General features: G+C 42.9%; 1 protein-coding gene across 1 annotated transcript in view; it reads left to right on the forward strand.

Annotated features, from left to right (window-relative positions):
* Positions 1 to 11,368: 11,368 nt before the first annotated feature.
* The window catches only part of PLEKHG7 (pleckstrin homology and RhoGEF domain containing G7), a 56,574-nt gene continuing 47,624 nt past the window's right edge, over positions 11,369 to 20,318 (forward strand). Inside the window, exons 1-3 of the mRNA XM_038756938.1 lie at positions 11,369 to 12,055; positions 12,693 to 12,715; positions 15,861 to 15,988. Coding sequence (XP_038612866.1) covers positions 11,369 to 12,055; positions 12,693 to 12,715; positions 15,861 to 15,988 — 838 coding nt within the window. The remainder of the gene's footprint in view (positions 12,056 to 12,692; positions 12,716 to 15,860; positions 15,989 to 20,318) is intronic.

Here is a 20,318-nt window from a genome sequence, read left to right on the forward strand (position 1 = left end):
TTCTGGAATTTTCTGGCCCAAATAAGAGGAACGATGGCACTGAGCTCAGGCCCCTCCTGGTGACCCCGCTCCAGGGCTCATCCCATTTCCCCAATACAGGCGGGTGGTGGGGAGAAGGGCCAGAGGAAGGCCTGGACAGTCTCGAGTGGGGAGGTGTTTGGTTCCCGAAGCGGGAACCTCATGAAGTTGACTATGGCTGGAATGGGGAGCGGCTTCTCAGGCAAACCCGAATTCCCCTCCCCACAGCCTTCAAAAGTCCCCTCGGCCTGTCCCACTGGCATCCTCCTTGCACAGGTTCTGCCTGCCCCATAGAGCCCCAAAAAGGCAGTTTTCCATCACTCAGTCATATTTATTGAGCGTTTACTGTGTGCTGAGCACTCTACTAAGCGCTTGGGACAGTACAATATAACTATAAACAGACACATTCCCTGCCCACCACGATTTTACAGTCTAGAGGGCAGGGGCGTCCAGGGAAGGGGGACTGAATTCATTCATTCAATCGTATTTATTGAGCACTTACTGTGTGCAGAGCACTGTACTAAGCGCTTGGGAAGTACCATATAGAGACGGTCCCTACCCAACAGTGGGCTCACAGTCTAGAAGGGGGAGACAGAGAACAAAACAAAACATAGTAACAAAATAAAATAAATAGAATATGTACAAGTAAAATAAATAGAGTAATAAATACGTACAAACATATATACATATATGCAGAAAGGAAGCCATGGGGTGAAGCACAGAAAGGGAGAGGGGGAGGAAGAGGGATGCAGTATGAGGATGAACAAGAATGGTACTCGTTAAGTGCTTATATGTGTCAAGCACTGTTCAAAGCGCTGAGGTAGATACAAGCTAATCGGGCTGGACGCAGCCTATATCAGCCCACACAGGGCTCACGTCTTCAGCCCTATTTTACAGATAAGGTAACTGAGGCACAGAGAAGCGAAATGACTTGCCCATGGTCACGCAGCAGACAAATGGCGGAGCCGGCATTAGAACCCAGGTCCTTCTGATTCCCAGGCCCGTGCGCTAGCCACTATACTGAGCTGCTCCACAACGTAATGATGTCATACTGGGGGTGTGACATAATGATGTCAGCTCCTTGAGGTCAGGAAATGTGTCACTTCTTTATTCTATACTCCCCAAAAACCTAGCTCAAGCGGGTGCTCGATAAATCCTGATAGTATCGCTTCATATGGAATGAGATAGGGGGACTAATCTTCATCCTGTCTGAAGCAAGGCCAGTTTGGGCTTGTGCAAACAGGTATTTTGCCGTGAGTGGCTGTGGTGAATACCTCACCAAGGCAACTGCTTGCCTGGACGGTTGCCCTGGGCAACCTGATGCAATATTAGCAGGATGGGGAACTGAAATAGTGAGAGTCCACTGGTCAGAAGGATGTGTGGATCAGAGTTCCTGGAGAAGAATGGGAGGTGAGACAAGTGGTATGTGGCCCCAAACACGTTTTTTCTGCATGCCACTCTCCCCATCCCCCCCCCCCCCCCAAAAATGTTTAACATTAGCCCTTTGTAAATTTGGTCTAAACATAGATTTTTCTAATAAAAAATAATAATAACGATGGCATTTGTTAAGTGTTTACTATGTGCAAAGCACTGTTCTAAGCGCTGGGGAGGTTACAAGCTGATCAGGTTGTCCCACGGGGGGCCTCACAGTTTTAATCCCCATTTTACAGATGAGTTAACTGAGGCGCAGAGAATAATAATAATAATAATAATAATGGCATTTGTTAAGCGCTTACCATGTGCAAAGCACTGTTATAAGCACTTGGGGGGGATACAAGGTGATCAGATTGTCCCATGTGGGGCTCACAGTCTTCATCCCCATTTTACAGATGAGGTAACTGAGGCTCAGAGAAGTTAAGTGACTTGCCCAAGGTCACACAGCAGACTTGTGGCGGAGCCGGGATTTGAACCCATGACCTCTGACTCCCAAGCCCGGGTTCTTTCCACTGAGTCGCGCCGCTTCTACTACATATTCTTTTCAAATATCAGGTTCACCCCATGTAGGCATAGCTCTGTCCTGAGCAAATAGAAGGACTGGCTCTAAATCTTAAATAAATCACAAACTCTTTGAGAGCTGGGAAAGTTTCTTGCTTTCTCACCTTCTTGCCCTCTAGACTGTAAACTCATTATGGGAAGGGAATGTGTTTGCTAATTCTGTTGTATTGTACTCTCTCAAGTTCTTAGTACAGTGCTCTGCACATAATAGGTGCTCGAAAATACCACTGATTGATTCTTATTAACTCCCCTTCACTCTAATCACAGGGAACACATGAAAAATACAGTGTGGAATGAATTTTTTATTAAGGTATATGTTAAGCGCTTACTTCGTTCCAGGTACTATACTAAGTCCTGGGGTAGATACAAGGTAATCGGGCTGGATGCAGTTCATGTCCTGCATTGAGCTCATAGTCAATCTCCATTTTACAGATGAGGTAACTCAGGCACAGAGAATTAAGTGACTTGCCCAAGGTCACAATGCAGATTTATGGCGGAGCCAGGATTAGAACCCAGGTCCTTCCAAATCCCAGGCTCATTCACTCATTCAATCATATTAATTGAGCGCTTACTGTGTGCAGAGCACTGTACTAAGCGCTTGGAAAGTACAAGTTGGCAACATATAGAGACGGTCCCTACCGAACAACGAGCTCACGCTCTATTCACTAGGCCACATTGTTTGAACATGCTGTTCGTTGGAAAAATAAGCTCTGTGAATGTTTTGGTCTCTCAGGTAGCCAGCTAAGAAATATTTATGCCCAAGTCTGAGAAAGGAAATATAATCTATTCGTGCACGAAAGTGGGTTCCTCATTTTCCTCTATTGTATGAGTTTGACAGGGAAGCTCGATTCAGGGGTGAATTCAGTTCATATTTACCCTCTGGGGTTGAGCTTTACTTGGAGTAATTGCTGTCCTGAAAGCAAAACTCAGGAGAAGCAGGGCTCCCAGCAAATTAAAAATAAGAAATGAGAAGCCATGTAGCCTTAGTGGAAAACTCACGAGACCGAGAAACAGGAGACCTGAGTTCTAATCCCGGATCCACAATTTCTCTGCTGTGCTAACTTTGTTGTATTGTACCCTTTCAAATGCTTAGTACGTAATAATAATAATAATAATGGCATTTGTTAAGCACTTACTATGTGCAAAGCACTGTTCTAAGCACAGGGGAGGATACAAGGTGATCAGATTGTCCCATGTGGGGCTCACAGTCTTCATCCCCCATTTTACAGATGAAGTAACTGAGGCACAGAGAAGTTAAGTGACTTGCCCAAAGTCACACAGCTGACAATTGGCAGAGCCGGGATTTGAACCCATGACCTCTGACTCCCAAGCCCATGCTCTTTCCATTGAGCCATGCTGTTTGTCCTTATTAAGGTGCTCAATTAAATATCATTGACTGATTAATTGATGGTCATGCTTTGTATCACTCATTCAACTGTGGAAGCATGAAATCCATTTCTATGTGCTAAATTAAATACTGCTCTTTGGCCTTCACATCGTTCTGTCCACTGACTTCCTTGATTTTAAAAATTCCATCTTGCCTCCTAAAGAGTCCAAATCAGTTATTTTAATTTTAAAATTATTTTCCCTTTTTTGCCTGCCCAATATTGTTTTCCTACCCTTTTTGGCATTTAAATTTGTAGAATTTCTGTGTCTCTGCTTTTTGTTGCTCTGCTGTTTCTGCTTATTTGTCTCCTGAGTTCTTAATCCACTGTTTGTATCTCTACAGTTGGTTTTGGTTTCTGCAGAGATTATTTTGATGAGATCATATTGGAATCACGATTCAGACAGGAAAGATTAACAGGAACAGATGGGCTCATGAAGAAAAAAATGTTTTTTCTTACAGTTGAACGTAAGCCATTAGCACTGATGGAATTCAAATCATAACCAAAATAATTCGTAATGAAAAAATGAGTGCAGGACTGTTTAAGTCAAGGGAATTTTAGAACTTCCTTTAAAGACAATTTTTCAGAGCAATTAACTCCCTCCCCAAGAGAAGCTGTTACAAATGTTTTCTCAATATGTCCTGAGTTATCAAGGGATACTATTTCAGTCATATTAAACACTACAGCAAACTTGGTTGACCAGTTCAGCTCTGAAAAACATGCCTGCTCCATTTAACAAGGTTGAACATTTTGCCTAATTTAGAGTTCCTCATTTTCCTCTATTGTATGGGTTTGACAGGGAAGCTTGATTCAGGGGTGAATTCAGTTCAGATTTACCCTCTGGGGTTGAGCTTTACTTGGAGTAATTGCTGTCCTGAAAGCAAAACTCAGAAGAAGCAGGGCTCGCAGCAAATTAAAAATAAGAAATGAGAAGCCACGTAGCCTTAGAGAAAAACGCACGAGACTGAGAATCAGGAGATCTGAGTTCTCATCCCGGATCCACAATTTCTCTGCTGTGTGACCTTGGGCAAGTCACTTAGTTTCACTATGGCTCAGTTTCCTCATCTGTAAAATGGGGAGAAAACACCTGTTCTCCCTCTCAAACTGTGAACCTGTGTGGGACAGGGACTGTGTCCAATCTGGCTGAATTATATCTACCTCAATGCTTAGCACAGTACTTGGTATATAGTAAGTCCTTAATAAATGGCACGATTATTATGATTAAATAGAACCCAGACTGACTTTTACATATAATTCTGAGTTCAACAGGGGGGTTGCATAGCCTACAGGCAGCTCTGGAGATCACCAATCTTTGGCAGATTTTCCTTGCAGCCTCTAGAGAGCTTAAATTTAGGGAGAGGAGAGAGGACAAATAGGAGGTCAAGTAATCCAAGCCCCTTCCATTCTCGTCCTTTCTCTTCTGACCAACTGGATTCCTTCCTACAAGCTGAGAAGCAGGCCTGAGGTTAAGGCATGGGAACGAAAGTTGGGCACCTTACCAAGATGCTCCTTTCATTTCCGAATCCAAATCCCACACAGTCCAGAAGCAAATGCACAGAAATCAATTTGAAACATCAATCCCTTCTATAGACCGATAGCCGATACGTTCATGAGGGAAGGCCGGCGGAGAGACCAACCACGTCTTCAAGGACTAGTATTCTGTCCCCCCAGTTTTCCCTCTTAATTTCCAGTCAGTGAAATTCATTCATTCATTCATTCAATCGTATTTATTGAGTGTGTACTGTGTGCAGAGCACTGTACTAAGCGCTTGGGAAGTACAAGTTGGCAACATATAGAGACAGTCCCTACCCAACAGTGGGCTCACAGTCTAGAAGGAGGAGACAGAGAACAAAACAAAACATATTAACAAAATAAAATAAATAGAATAAATATGCACAAATAAAATAAATAAATCGAGTAATAAATTCATACAAACATATACATATATACAGGTGCTGTGCGGAGGGGAAGAAGGTAAGGTGGGGGGATGGGGAGGGGGAGGAGGGGGAGAGGAAGGAGGGGGCTACAGACCTCTGGGTTCATATTAATAATAATAATAATAATGGTATTTGTTAAGCACTTACTATGTGCCAAGCACTGTTCTAAGCTCTGGGGTAGATACAAGGTAACCAGTTTGTCCCACGTGGGGCTCATAATCTTAATCCCCATTTTACAGATGAGGTAACTGAGGCACAGGGAAGTGAAGTGACTTGCCCAAAGTCATACAGCTGATAAGTGGCCAAGCTGGGATTAGAACCCATGACTTCCTATTAGGGAGGGTCTCCTGTGGTCTTATTTTTAAATTCTCAGGAGGAATCGGCTGAAGCTCTACTACCTCGATGAAGCGACATATGGAGATCTCAGGAGACATCTCAGTGGAGGAATCTCGGATTGAAGTTGACTTTGGACTTTCTTTTATGATGGGAAAGGCATCAGTCTTGAAGCTGATTTTCTCTCTCAGTTGTTCAAGTCTATCCACCAGTCATTCGTATTTACTGATTGCTTACTGTGTGCAGGGCACTGTGCTAAGCAGTTGGGAGAGTACACTATAGCAGAGTTGGTAGAGACGTTCCCTGCCCACAAGAAAATAAATGCAGTTTAATCTTGTACAATTCCCCTTTTTTGAACGCTTTCATTGACAAACCTGTGAGCCTGATGGATTCCCATAAGTAGAAAACACGATTTCATCCTGGCCGTTTAGGTAATAGTTTTTGATGCTCAGTTGAAAAAGAAAAGCATCTGACCTTTCATAAAGCTACCTTTGAACATGAAACCACTTCCTTCTCACCGGTGATAAACAAATATTTAGAATGGTATCCAAGGAAGAGGAAAGGAGAGTTCCTCATTTCTGTCCTCACCGAGGTTGCTGGCACCAATGAGAACAGATCTGGGTTTATACTGTTGGGGAATAAGAAGGTTTTGGAATGCTTACTCTCTGGGTTTTCCACACTTTGCAGAGGACCTTAGCAGATGAATAGAACAGGACATCTTGCAGTTATTTAAAGGAGTAAGTTCGGTGGGGAAAAAATGCTACTGTGCTTTATTACTTGCACTCCTTTCCGACTGGGAGGCTGAGGGCTGTAGTAAAACTTGCCTAGCCTATTCCTCAATGTCTTTTTCTGAGCAAGCAAAGCAAAAATCGGTTTAGTTTGCCTTTAAAAATCATGGGAGAACTTTTCTTGCCTTGTACTGTCCTGTTCATGATTGTGTCTCAAATTGAGAATCAAGTGATGGCCGAATTTCAGTTTTAATGATGTCATTCTGTGTGTCCTGTTATTCTTAAGGTCAAAATGGTATGAGGCACATTATGAATTAACTTTTTTAATCATTGTTTCATTTAGTAGTGAAACATTCATGGTACTGCCTTATTTCAAAGGGTCTGTTTGCCTGTTAAAAATCATAGAATTCGAGATAGCACTGTCTTGACCTCAGTGATTTTTCATTTTTCTTAAGCCACCTGCAAAAAAATTCCAGTTGAGTACAAGACTGTCATAAGAGATGACACCGTCAGTGTGGCTCAGTGGAAAGAGCACGGGCTTGGGAGTCAGGGGTCATGGGTTCAAATCCCAGCTCGGCCAATTGTCAGCTGTGTGACTTTGGGCAAGTCACTTAACTTCTCTGTGCCTCAGTTACCTCATCTGTAAAATGGGGATTAAGACTGTGAGCCCGCCGTGGGACAACCTGATCACCTTGTATCCTCCCCAGTGCTTAGAACAGTGCTTTGCACTCAGTAAGCGCTTAACAAATGCCATCATTATTATTATAAAACACTATTACTCTCCTCCCTATAAAAGCAAACAATGTCTAGAAAGAAAATCAAAGGGGAAAAAAGGCTTAAAAAGTTGTGAAAAGAGGACAGTCCTGAGAATCAGGGGACCTGGGATCTAATTTTGATTCTGCTTCTGACCTCCTGGGTGATCATGAGCAAGTCCCTCACCATCTCTGCCTCTTGGTTTCTTCATCTATAAAATGGGGATTCAATACCTGTTCTCCCTCCCCCTTAGTCCGTGAGCCCCACGTGAGACAGGGATTGTGTCCAGCTTCATTATCCTGTATCTGCCCAAGAGCTTAAGTACAGTGCTGGCCACAAAGAACGCTTTTAACAAATGCCACAATTATTATTATGAATTGTTGTTATTATTGTCATCTACAGCTTCAAATACGCAGAATTTTATCTTGGTGGCTTTACTTGGTTCTAGACACTTGACAAAGGGTGGCAACAGTAGAGGAAAGAGAGGGGCCACAGCCATATCACAAACAGTAGCCAAGGGGAGCTTGAAGAAGAAGGGGTGGGAGGGCTGGCTACCTAGAAAGAGACCCTTCTGAAGTGAACTGGGGGAAGCTAGCACTCCCAGGTTCTTCCCATAAGAAGTAGAAAACACGATTTCATCCTGGCCGTTTAGGTAATAGTTTTTGATGCTCAGCTGAAAAAGAAAAGCGTTCCTCCCTGGGAACCCCTCCCCCCAAAAATCTCCCAGGACTGGCTCTTGAGTTTGTTGGACACTTTGAATACATGCAATCAATCAATCGGTGGTATTTATTATTTTACTTGTGCATATCTGTTCTATTTATTTTATTTTGTTAGTATGTTTGGTTTTGTTCTCTGTCTCCCCCTTTTAGACTGTGAGCCCACTGTTGGGTAGGGACTGTCTCTATATGTTGCCAACTTGTACTTCCCAAGTGCTTAGTACAGTGCTCTGCACACAGTAAGCGCTCAATAAATACGATTGATTGATTGATTGAAAGTACAGTACAATGGAATTGGTGGAAGCAATCCCTAACCACAAAGAGCTAAAGTCTACTGAGGGAGACAGGCGTTAAAATCGATTTGTCTTATGCCGTCAAGTTGTCCTCGACCCATAGCGACTCCAAGGACACATCTCCCCCAGAACGCCTCACCTGCATCTGCAATCGTTCTGGTAGTTTATCCACAGAGTTTTCTTGGTAAAAATACAGAAGTGGTTTACCAATGTCTCCTTCCACGCAGTAATCTTGAGTCTTCACCCTAGATTCTCTCCCAGGCCACTGCTGTCCAACACAGGTGAGTTTTGACTTGTAGAAGATCGCCTTCCACTCGCTAGCCACTGCCCAATTTAGGAATGGAATGCCTCTGCCTCTGCCTGACTCTTTCTTCCTGTAGTTGAGACTAGTAGTGTACTGGGAACTCTTCAGGTGTGACCCTGAGTGGGTAAAATAGACTAGGGAAAGGGGAAATAGTACATTAATAGTCTCCCACAGGACTCACAGCCCAGGAAGGAGGAAGAACAGTTACATCATCTCCATCTAATGCAATGGAGTTTCTGATAATCAATCCACATTCTTGCTCCATTAGCAGAGTAAATGACAGCCTCTCTTTTCTAGACCAAATGGAAAGGCAAGGCAAACTGAGGGACCAAGAGTGCTCGCCTTCTGATGCCTCATGGGGCTCGTTACAAGACCACGTGATGACGCTAAAATGTGCTCACCAAACCCCCCCAAATCCTTCAGCATTATTGCAATGTACAACTGGAAAAACCACAATATAGCCAAAAAAAACCCTAAAATGTAACTTAGTATAAAATATACTTAGTAAAATATAACTCGGTACTCTGCAAACAGTAAGCGCTCTGCAAACAGTAAGCACTTAATAAATATGACAATGAATGGATGAATGAATTATGGAAATAGGTGTGTGTAGACTTCCAATCATAAACTCAGTCACTTCTCCATTGACAGGAAAGGGGCTTTCTCAACCTATTAGGCCTCTTACCTAATAGAAGTCATCAGGGTTTAGGAACTAAGGTTATTCCAATTGCCATTCAATGGGAGAGGTGGTTGCAACACAACTGTGGGAGAGAAAGAGAGCCTGTGGTAAAACAAGGGAAAGTGCTGGATTACTCTTCTCCTTTCCAGCAACCAAACGTTACTTTCTCCACCTCTCCAGCAGCTCCAAAAAAGAACTAGTTTTTGGTAACTATTGGATCTGTTATTGGTCAAGAATCAGTCTTCCACACTAAGAAAGGCAGTGCCGCCTCAACTAATCAAGAATCCAGGATCGTGAAAAGGATCTATTGTAGTGAGTTTAAAAAATAATTTAAACAAGACAATTTTTTTCTGGCCCAGGGCCCACTTCCACATCTAGAAGCAGGTGCCCTAATGGAAAGAAATGGCTCCGGACGTCAGGAGACTGGCTTCAAATCCTAACTCTCTTCCTTGCCTGCTGGGTGACCTTGGGCAAGTCACAACTTCTCTGAGCCTCAGTTTCCTCATGTGTACAATCGGGATTAAATATTTATTCACCCTCCCCATTAGACGGTGAGCCTCAGGTGAGGTAGGGACTGTGCCCAAGCTGATTGAACTGTTTCTATCCCAGGGTTTAAGCACATAAAGAGTGCTAAATGAATACCACAATTATTATTCCACTTCTTTTGTGCTCGTAGAAGCTGCCCCGTCCAGGGAAAGGAGAATGGGCCAGATGGCCTTGAAACTGGCTGTATGTCAAGTGAAGCTGGCTGGGAACTGCCCAAGCTAGACAGGAACTCAGAAATCATCCACCCTATGGAAAGTCCACAGTACAGAAAACAGAAAGAATACTAGAGTCTCGGCTACATCAAGAATCATAGAGGTGGCAGCAGTAAAGTGATTGCTCTGTTTATTTTAGAAACTTAAGAGGCTTGGAGGGTTAAAATAATAATTATTATTAGTAGTAGTAGTAATAATAATAATAATGATATTTGTTAAACGCTTACTATGTGTCAAGCACTGTGCTAAACACTAAGGTAGATACAAGATAATCAGACTCCACATGGGGCTCACAGTCTAAATAGGAGGAAGAATGAGTATCGAAGCCCCCTTCTGCATATGAGGGAACTGAGGCTCAGAGAGGTTGTGACTTATCCAAGCAGGTAAGTGGTGAACCTGGGATTAGAACCCAGGTCCTGCAACTCCCAGGCCCGTGCTTGATCTATTATCAAACTCTTTCCACTAGACCACTAAACTTTTTCAACTAGGCTTTTGGGGGTTTTTTTAATTTGTATTTGTTTAGTGCTTACTATGTGTAAAAGCACTATTCTAAGCACTGTGGTAGATACAAGTTGTTCAGGTCAGACATGTCTCTGTCCCACGTGGGGCTCATTTTGCAGTTGAGGAAACTGAGGCACAAAAAATTTAAGTGAATTACCCAAGGTCATAACAGCAGGCAAGTGATAGAAACCAGGTCCGCTGGTTCCCAGGCCCGTGCTTTATCTATTAGGCCACACTGCTTCCCAGCATGGTCTAGTATTCAGCAGTTATCCTCTTCAACAGTATGATACAATCGCACAATCTCTTAAAACTGTCCACCCGGTTTGAAAGATGCCAACTTGAGCAAGTCCCCATGGCTACCCTTGAAATGGGATTTGATCCGAAATAACATGTGATAGCCTCAGTTCCTGAGAATGATTACCTGTTTACCCTAAAGAGAAACAGGACACCTGGCTTCATTAGGAGCTTCAAGGGCAGAATGGGTCAAATAGAAACTCATTTTTGCCAAGACTTCTTTCCATAACAATTAAAGCCAACAATGCTAAGAAAACTCAAGGAGACATTTTTATCCCTCTGTTCAAAACTCCCCCCTGGACACCATAAATGTTCAAAAATCAAGGGAGAATGATTTAATGATAACATGGGAAAGTTAATATGTTTTGAATTCACTTACATTTGAATAATCAACAAGTATAAGTCTAGATATCTATTTCCCAAAAGCCTCTTGAGCGTCTTTAGAAAGCTTAGAAAAAGGAAGGTACATTGAGCCAAGGTTAAACAAGTCCCAAGGAGTTAGTTTGAACCACTGAAAGAATGTTCAATGAATTCCAACTCTAGATGCAGCTAGAACTCCCTGGCTTCTACTTAACAGGGCCGAAAAAAAATATATCAATCTTGAAAATTCAAGCTTTCTTCTAATTCCACTTTCCTTGCCTTTTCACAGATTCCATAGCTCTTTCACTTCAAGGATGCAACACTTGAATTCACTGGGTTTGGATGAAGAACCAGATGGTGAAGAAGAGTGTATCAGAAATTCACAAACTGAGCCCTTCGATCACAAGGCCAAATTGCCACAAGACAGCCATGAAAAGGCTCTCTGGGCTCCAGGTGAAATGAGCCTACTTGTTTGCACGGAGGAGTTAGGGGACGGCGAGGAACTGGTCCCCAGTTGGATCTGCCGGAGTCCCTCTCCCACACCGGAGTACAATGGGAGAGAGAGTGGTGGCCAAAGAGAGGCCACATTTGACAGACAGGCTCCAAGCAGAATTTCTACATCGCCAACTCTGAGAAGGCTGAGGAACAACGTCTACAGCCCTTCCCAGTTGTCTCCTCGGTTGGACCTTTTGGAAGGATCCAAGTGGAGAAGCTGGAAAGGTTCCACAGGAGCCCTTTATCGGAATCCTCACAAGAACCCCACGGACTGCCCACCTTCACCGTCTCCCTGGTACTTCAGCGTCGAGCCGCCATCCTCCTCCTCCGCTGACCCAGAGGTCTGTTCTGACTGGCTGTGCTCCCAAACCATGGGGCTGTCTCCCATAAACCATACCACTGACATCCGAATTCAGCCTATGCTCCAATCCTCAGAGGACAGCCTCAGTCCTATATATTTGACTGGGAAAGAAGGACATTCCCAACCCAACACCACTGTCCAGGATGCAAAGAGGCCGTCTTTTCTTCATCAGTTTCTAGACTGTGAGCCCGTTGTTGGGTAGGGATTGTCTCCATTGGTTGCCAGATTGTACTTTCCAAACGCTTAGTACAGTACTCTGCACCCAGTAAGCGCTCAATAAATATGACTGAATGAATGAATCTGCCTTCTGTGTGACCTTAAGCAGGTCACTTAACTTCTCTGTGCCTCGGTTTCCTCATCTATAAAATGGGGATTAAATACCTAGTCTCCTCCCCATTAGACTGAGAGCCCTGTGTGGTGCAGGGACTGTACTTGATTAAATTGTTCTGTATTTACCCCAGACTTAGAACAATGGTTGACACATAGTAGGCGCTTAATATCACTATCATCATCATTCTCTTTTCGTTTCTCAAAAAGGTCCAAATGATGTCAGACTCTACGACATAGTGAAGAATGGAATACAAATTTCCATTATCCTTATAGTATTTATCCATTGCACTGGCACACAGAAAATCAGTAATTCCCATGAGATATATCAGTTCATAAAATTAAAACTAGGTTCAAATAATTCTTAATTTAATACTTTCCTTCGATGAGACACGCTCCTATCGCGGCTTACCTCAGGGGATAAGGAATAAAGCAAACATCTCTTTCTATTTCAGAGAGAAGAATGCCATAAGTCCAGGTGTGTATATATTTATTTTCTTCTCTGCTGTGGTGGACTGTTCTTTCTTTTTTATCTCAATTCTGAATTGTCAAAACAAAACTGATCCATGAGATACTCAGTGTATTCACCAACAAGGTGATAATAATTAATATGTTCTACATATTGAATCATCACCATCATAATCAATAGTATTTACAGAGCACTTACTGGATGCAGAGCACTGAACTAAGTGCTTGGGAGGTGTACAATATAACAGAGTTGGTAGATAAGTTCCCTGCCCATCACGAGCTTATAGGTGAATGACCACTTGATGAAAGATGGCTCATGAAGGACAGGGACCGTATCCAATATGACTATCTTGCATCTATCCCAGCACTTAATCGAGTGTTTGGCACAGAGTAAGCCTAAACAAATATCATAATGATATTGGTATTTCCATAATGTGTATCACAACAGTTTTCTGTTAGGGTGTTTGGCCACACCCTAAAATGCCTTACCTCTGGCCTATTTCTTTCATTTCCTTTACATTTGCTGCTGAAAAGCGGATAGAAAGATCACAGACACTATTAATTACTTTAAAGGGTAAGAGCACCAAATAGACTGAACTGATGGTAAAAAGGTAATCGGTTGCGGGCCCAAACGTGCTGATGTGTCACCAGTAATATCTTATTGTGCACATGTAAAAATTTAAAAACTGCCCCTTGTTTCATTTCTTGCAGGGGTTATCTGAACTAAGACCCCAAGCCCTGCTTGACCAGTTTACACCCTTTCCTCTTTCTCCTCCCCACTAGATTCTCTCCTGAATTGTTTTCTATGGGCCTAATTTCCCCCCAAATGGGTATCTTGATTTTGAGACAAGTGTCAGAGCTGGAATTTCCATCTGATCCATCGCACTTGAAATGGTTGGGGTGTGTGTGTGTGTGTGTGTGTGTGTGTGTGTGTGTGTGTATTCATTTATGCATAAGCAGGAGAGGGTTAGAATTCCCTGGATGTTCAGAATTGTTGCAATAACCAACCCACATACCAGACTCTAGGAATTCCAGCAGAGAAGAAAAAGAGACTCCCAAATTTCTTACTCCAGTTCAGCAAAGAGGACAGGATAATGGATGCCGTGGATATGACCAATTCTGAACAGTCTTTTCCAGGACAACAACAATCAGGGTTAGTGAAAGTGTGACTGTGTTGGTGAAGGTGAGATTGAGAAATATTCTGGGGGGGCTGAGAATTGGGGAATGATGAACCGTTCTCAGAATTGACAGTCTTGAACTTACACAAAGTTATAAAGTCTCTTCAGTCAAACATGGGACTAAGATACCACTAAAGGAACTACAAAGAAGAGCAGATTATGGGCCTTTGAACACAGTAAGGGGTAAAAATAATGCTGTGCTTGCACTTACGTACCTATCCATAATTATTTATTTATAACAATGTCTGTCTCTCCCTCTAGACTTTAAGTTCATTGTGAACAAACATGTCTATTAACTCTGTTATACTGTACTCTCCAAGCGCTTAGTACTATTAACTCTGTTATACTGTACTCTCCAAGCGTTTAGTACAGTAGGCGCTCAATGAATATGAGGATTGATTAACTGAATAATGTTGTTTGTTGAAGAGTCAGAGAGGTTGCTTCAGGCATTGTTAACTCTTTTATCCTTCCAGGTCCCTAAAGAGAGTTAGTTATCAATGTATACATAGAGAACAATTCTTCAGGTTTGAAGAGACATTATTGTTGGTGAGATTTTTATCAACCGTATGTGCAAATGTGCCCATTAATGTCTCAGTAATCTCTTCCACATCATGAATGTGTAAAACTAGCCCTTTCCAGCATTTTGGCATTTGTCACCAATGGTGTCCTCTGCTATTTCCATAGCTCTTCTGGTAATTACAAAGCCTCCGTTTTACGGCACTAACTCATTTCTACCACTGTGGTTCTAGTCCCTTCAGCTATTAACTCCCAACTATTCACTGATAAATCACACCATCTGAAGTTTTACTTCATTTGCCAGGGTTTCTTCCAGCCCCCACCTCCTTTTACCTCAATTGCCCTCACCATTCAGTAATAGTCAAGACCGTCAATTCTGAGAATGGTTCATCATTCCCCAATTCTCAGCTCAAAAAATATTTCTCATAGTCTGTTTGGGTATCCTGTTATTGCCCATTTTCTTCATATACCTCACAGAGCAGATGTGTGCTGTGTAATCATTGTTCCGATGCTGACAAAGGGTTCCAGGACCTCATTCATTCATTCAATCGTATTTATTGAGCGCTTACTGTGTGCAGAGCACTGTACTAAGCGCTTGGGAAGTACAAGTTGGCAACATAAAGACGGTCCCTACCGAACAGCAGGCTCACAGTCTCATGTTTGGGATCCTAACCATTTCCTGAAAATGACAGAGTAGCAGGGCCTAACGGAAAGATTCCAAGACTGGTAGTCAAGAGACCGGGCTCTGATTCCCCGTTCTGCCATTAGTTTGCAGTGTGACCTTGGACAAGTCACTTAACTTGTCTGTGCTCTAGTTTCCTTATCTGTAAAGTGGGACTAAATACTTCCCCCCCTTAGAATGGGAGTCTGATGTGGAACAGGGAATGTATCACATCAGCTGGTATTTTATCTTAACCCAGTACTAAACACAAAGTGCTTAAAATGCCACAATTATTATTTTTAAATTGTTATTTTTCTGATTAGTTTGTCAGATGTGGTCACTTTGGTAGCTCTAATTCTCACACTGACAGGGAAGGTGGGACACAAAGCAATTTGGGCAACCGATCCCTCACTCTCTGAAACAACCCCCTAAGTATCTTTAACCAGAGCTGTTCTTCACAAAAGAATTATTTCTTCCCTTCTCCTATCTCACCCATCCCAGTCCTCTGCCCTGCTAATTCACAGTAGGAATTTGTTAATTTGTCTGAGAAATCCAAAGTTAGAAAAATGGGCTTCTAAATGCTAACCGTTTCTCTTTATTAACTGTTTCTTCCCCAGCACTTAGAACAGTACTTGGCACAGGGTAAGTGCTTAAAAATTACCATAATAATTTACTCTGCAGCACAAACAAAAATTGGGCCAGAAATCGATCAATCATCATTATTTATTGAGCGCTTATTGTGTGCAGACCATTATACTAAGCACTGGAGACCTGATAGATCTTTCCTGTACTTTCCACAGATTTTATGACCGTAGGCGGAGTTCAGTTGTGGTTACTTTACCTGGACTTGAAGTATTTCCTGGAGATCTTCTTGTATCAGATGGTGCCATTAACTACCTGCATCATCCAGCGCTGCTTCTAAACTCAGGTCAGAATTTCATTCACTGTAGACGGACAACTGACAGCTGCCAACAAAATCTAAGCTACGTATAATCATGATAATATTTGTTAAGTGCTTAGTATGTGTGAAGTAAGTGTTCTGAGCACTGGGGTACTTAGATGTGAATCAGTCCCTGTCCCACAGGAGGATCACAGTCTTTGTAGCAGGGAGAATAAGTATCGAATCACAACTTTGCCGATGAAGAAACTAAGACATAGAGAAGTTAAGTCACTTGTCCAAGGTCGCACAGCAGACAAGTAGCAGAGCCAAAATTAGAACTCAGGTCCTCTGATTCTGAGGCCTGTACTCTTTTCACAGGCAACAGTGCTTACATAAATTATCAATGCTCCATTAAACCGTGGGAGCTACATTAGCAAAATAGAAAGTAAGAGCATAGTGTCTTCTCCAAGCTGGACTTTGGCTTTCCATTCAACCATAATTGCACATTCACATATGCCAAATCTTAATGTCCTTGCAGTCACAGAAAAATGCAGAGAATTAGATGCAGTGAAACTGAGACGCATAGGCAGTTAGGTATATTGTAAAACACTGAACTTTGCCCACATTTTTTGCTGGCTTTTTTGCTAGCTTCATGAATGTAGCCACAGGACAAAAAAGTGCCTTTTGAGAGCCATCTGTAATCGATTGATCATCACTCAATCAACAGTATTTACTGAGTGCATAATCTGTGCTGGGTACTGTACTAAGCGCTTGGGGGAGAGCAATAGTGTTAATGGAGACAGTGATAGTAGACGTATCTGAACAGTGTTGCAATGTTAGAGGGTGAATCCACTCCTTAGTGCCCAACCCACCAGGGTCAGCAGGCTACTCCAACAATAAATGCTGCTTGCAGTTACTGGTCCCCTTGAGAGGCCAATCACCAGTCACAATAACACATATCTGGAAGCAACACACATTAAATGAAAATTATAACACCTATATCGCCAAGGAGAAAAGAATCACTAGAGAGCAAAGTGTTAGAAGTCTGTCAACGACAGTAGAATCTCCAGTCTCCCCTGTGAGGCTTGAAAATGGGAGAAACAAAGAAAAAAAAAAGGTTTCAGGAACTAAAGTCCCAGCACTTGATGATGATGGAATTTACTAATCACTTACCAGGGGCCAAACATCGTGTTAAACACTGAGATGTCTACAAGATACTCTAGAGTGTTAAATCATTGTCTCCTCCGGGGAGTTGGATTTGGGGTTTTATTTTGTTTTTGCTAGCCTCATTTCAAGATCAAGTATTGTAGATAAATTTACTTGGCAAGTTGTTAGATTTAAACTGGAAAATGACTTCCAGTTAGACTGTGCAGTATTAGGGTCAGACTTGGGAGATAAATGTATGTTTTTAAAATATCCAGCCAGAGGTCCTTTTGAAAGTCAGCCAAGGAGTTGCAGAACAGGCAAGGAGAAACTACATTTCACTACCCTGTGCCAGAGTCAGGGGCTACCCTGGATGAAGCCAAGCTACCTAAATTCTCCTGGGGAAGGGAAGGAGTCAAAATCTCCTCTCCCCTGTCTGTGATACAATAAGGTTCCTTCCCTTTAGTTATTAGAAGAGGGCTCTACTTGGTAAGAACCCTCTTTGTCACCTCATTAAGCTGGTGGGAAGGTAGGTCAGAGGAAACCACTATTGATTTTATTATTATTATTATTATTGTTGTTGTTGTTGTTATTATCATTATTATTATTATTATTATTATTAAATTGGGATTGGTAATTTCTTTGGGTTTCTGTTTTAAATCTTAGTCTCTGGTGTGAACTCTCCACTTGACAATCCTTTTTACATTATTTTCTACTATCTCCTTAAAATATTATTTGTATACAGCAGTTGTAGTCAGAGTTTTATCATTCTTCTCTACTGCAAGCTGCTTGTGGGCAGAGAATGTGTTTACCAACTCTGTTATGTCATACTCTCCCAAGCGCTTAGTATAATGCTCTGTACACAGTAATAATAATAATAATAATTGTGGTATTTGTTAAGCACTTACTTAGTGCCAGACACTGTACTAAGCACCGGGGCAGATTCATTCATTCATTCATTCATTCATTCGTATTTATTGAGCGCTTAACTGTGTGCAGAGCACTGTACTAAGCGCTTGGGAAGTACAAGTTGGCAACATATAGAGACAGTCCCTACCCAACAACGGACTCACAGTCTAGAAGGGGGAGACAGACAACAAAACAAGACATGTGGATAGGTGTCAAGTCATCAGAATAAATAGAAGTAAAGCTAGATTCATTCATTCAATCATATCTATTGAGCACTTACTGTGTACAGGGCACTGTACTAAGCGCAGATACAAGATAATTGAGTTGAACACAGTCCCTGTCCCACAGAAAGTTCACAGTCTTAATCCCCATTTTACAGATGAGGTAACTGAGACACAGAGAAGTTAAGTGACTTACCAAGGTCACACAGCGACGTGATGGAGTGGGATTAGAACCCAGGTCCTCTGACTCCCAGGCTGGAGCTCTTTCCAAGTTCTTGGTAAATACGATTGACTGATCGAGTGATTCTTCACAGAACACAGAGTTCCCTCTCAGATTCTGGTCAAATTTCACACCTCCTTTGTAGGCCTGGACTGGTGAAGGGTCCTTTTAATAATAATAATGATAATATTGATGGTATTTGTTAAGCGATTACTATGTGCAAAGCACTGTTCTAAGTGCTGGGGGGATACAAGGTGAACAGGTTGTCATACGTGGGGCTCACAGGCTTTTCCAGCTGTGGAGGAGGAAGAGGAAGAGGAGGAGGAGAAGGAGGAGAAGGAGGAGGAGGAGACCCGGGCTCGGCTACCTGTGCCTCGGCCAAGCCGCTGGCTCATTCATTCATTCACTCAATCGCATTTATTGAGCGCTTACTGTGTGCAGAGCACTGTACTAAGTGTTTGGGAAGTCCTAGTCAGCAACATATAGAGACAATCCCTACCCAACAGTGGGCTCACAGCCTAGAAGGGGAAGACAGACGACAAAACAAGTAGGTGTCAATTCATTCATTCATTCAATCAATCATATTTATTAAGCACTTACTGTGGGCAGAGCACTGTACTAAGCGCTTGGGAAGTAGAAGTTGGCAACATATAAAGACGGTCCCTATCCAACAACGGGCTCACAGCCTAGAAGGGGGAGACAGATGACAAAACAAAACATATTAACAAAATAAAATAAATAGAAGAGTGAATATGTACAAGTAAAATAGAGTAATAAATCTGTACAAACATATACACAGGTGCTGTGGGGAGGGGAAGGAGGTAGGGCGGGGGGGATGGGGAGGAGGAGAGGAAAAAAGGGGCTCAGTCTGGGAAGGCCTCCTGGAGGAGGTGAGCTCTCAGTAGGGCTTTGAAGGGAGGAAGAGAGCTAGCTTGGCGGATGGGCAGAGGGAGGGCATTCCAGGCCCGGGGGATGACGTGGGCCGGGGGTCGATGGCGGGACAGGCGAGAACAAGGCACAGTGAGGAGGTGAGCGGCGGAGGAGCGGAGGGTGCGGGCTGGGCTGGAGAAGGAAAGAAGGGAGGTGAGGTAGGAGGGGGCGAGGTGATGGACAGCCTTGAAGCCGAGGGTGAGGAGTTTTTGCCTGATGCGTAGGTTGACTGGTAGCCACTGGAGATTTTTGAGGAGGGGAGTAACGTGCCCAGAGCGTTTCTGCACAAAGATGATCTGGGCAGCAGTGTGAAGTATTGACTGAAGTGGGGAGAGACAGGAGGATGGGAGATCAGAGAGGAGGCTGATGCAGTAATCCAGTGGGGATAGGATGAAAGATTGAACTAGCAAGGTAACGGTTTGGATGGAGAGGAAAGGGCGGATCTTGGCGATGTTGCAGAGGTGAGACCAGCGGGTTTTGGTGACAGATTGGATGTGAGGGGTGAACAAGAGAGTGGAGAAGAGGATGACACCAAGGTTGTGGGCTTGTGAGACGGGAAGGATGGTAGTGCCGTCAACAGTGACGGGAAAGTCAGGGAGAGGGCAGGGTTTGGGAGGGAAGATAAGGAGTTCAGTCTTGGACATATTGAGTTTTAGATGGCGGGCAGAGATCCAGATGGAGATGTCTTGAAGGCAGGAGGAGACACGAGCCTGAAGGTCAATACCATCAGACTAAATAGAATTATAGCTATATACACATCATGAATAGAATAGTAAATATGCACAAGTAAAATAATTAGAGCAATAAATCTATGCAAACATAATAATAATAATAATGGCATTTATTAAGCACTTACTATGTGCAAAGCACTGTTCTACGCACTGGGGAGGTTACAAAGTGATCAGGTTGTCCCCTGGGGGGGCCTCACAGTCTTAACCCCCATTTTACAGATGAG

This window comes from Tachyglossus aculeatus, chromosome 14, assembly GCF_015852505.1.
Source record: "Tachyglossus aculeatus isolate mTacAcu1 chromosome 14, mTacAcu1.pri, whole genome shotgun sequence".
NCBI classification, from domain to species: domain Eukaryota; kingdom Metazoa; phylum Chordata; class Mammalia; order Monotremata; family Tachyglossidae; genus Tachyglossus; species Tachyglossus aculeatus.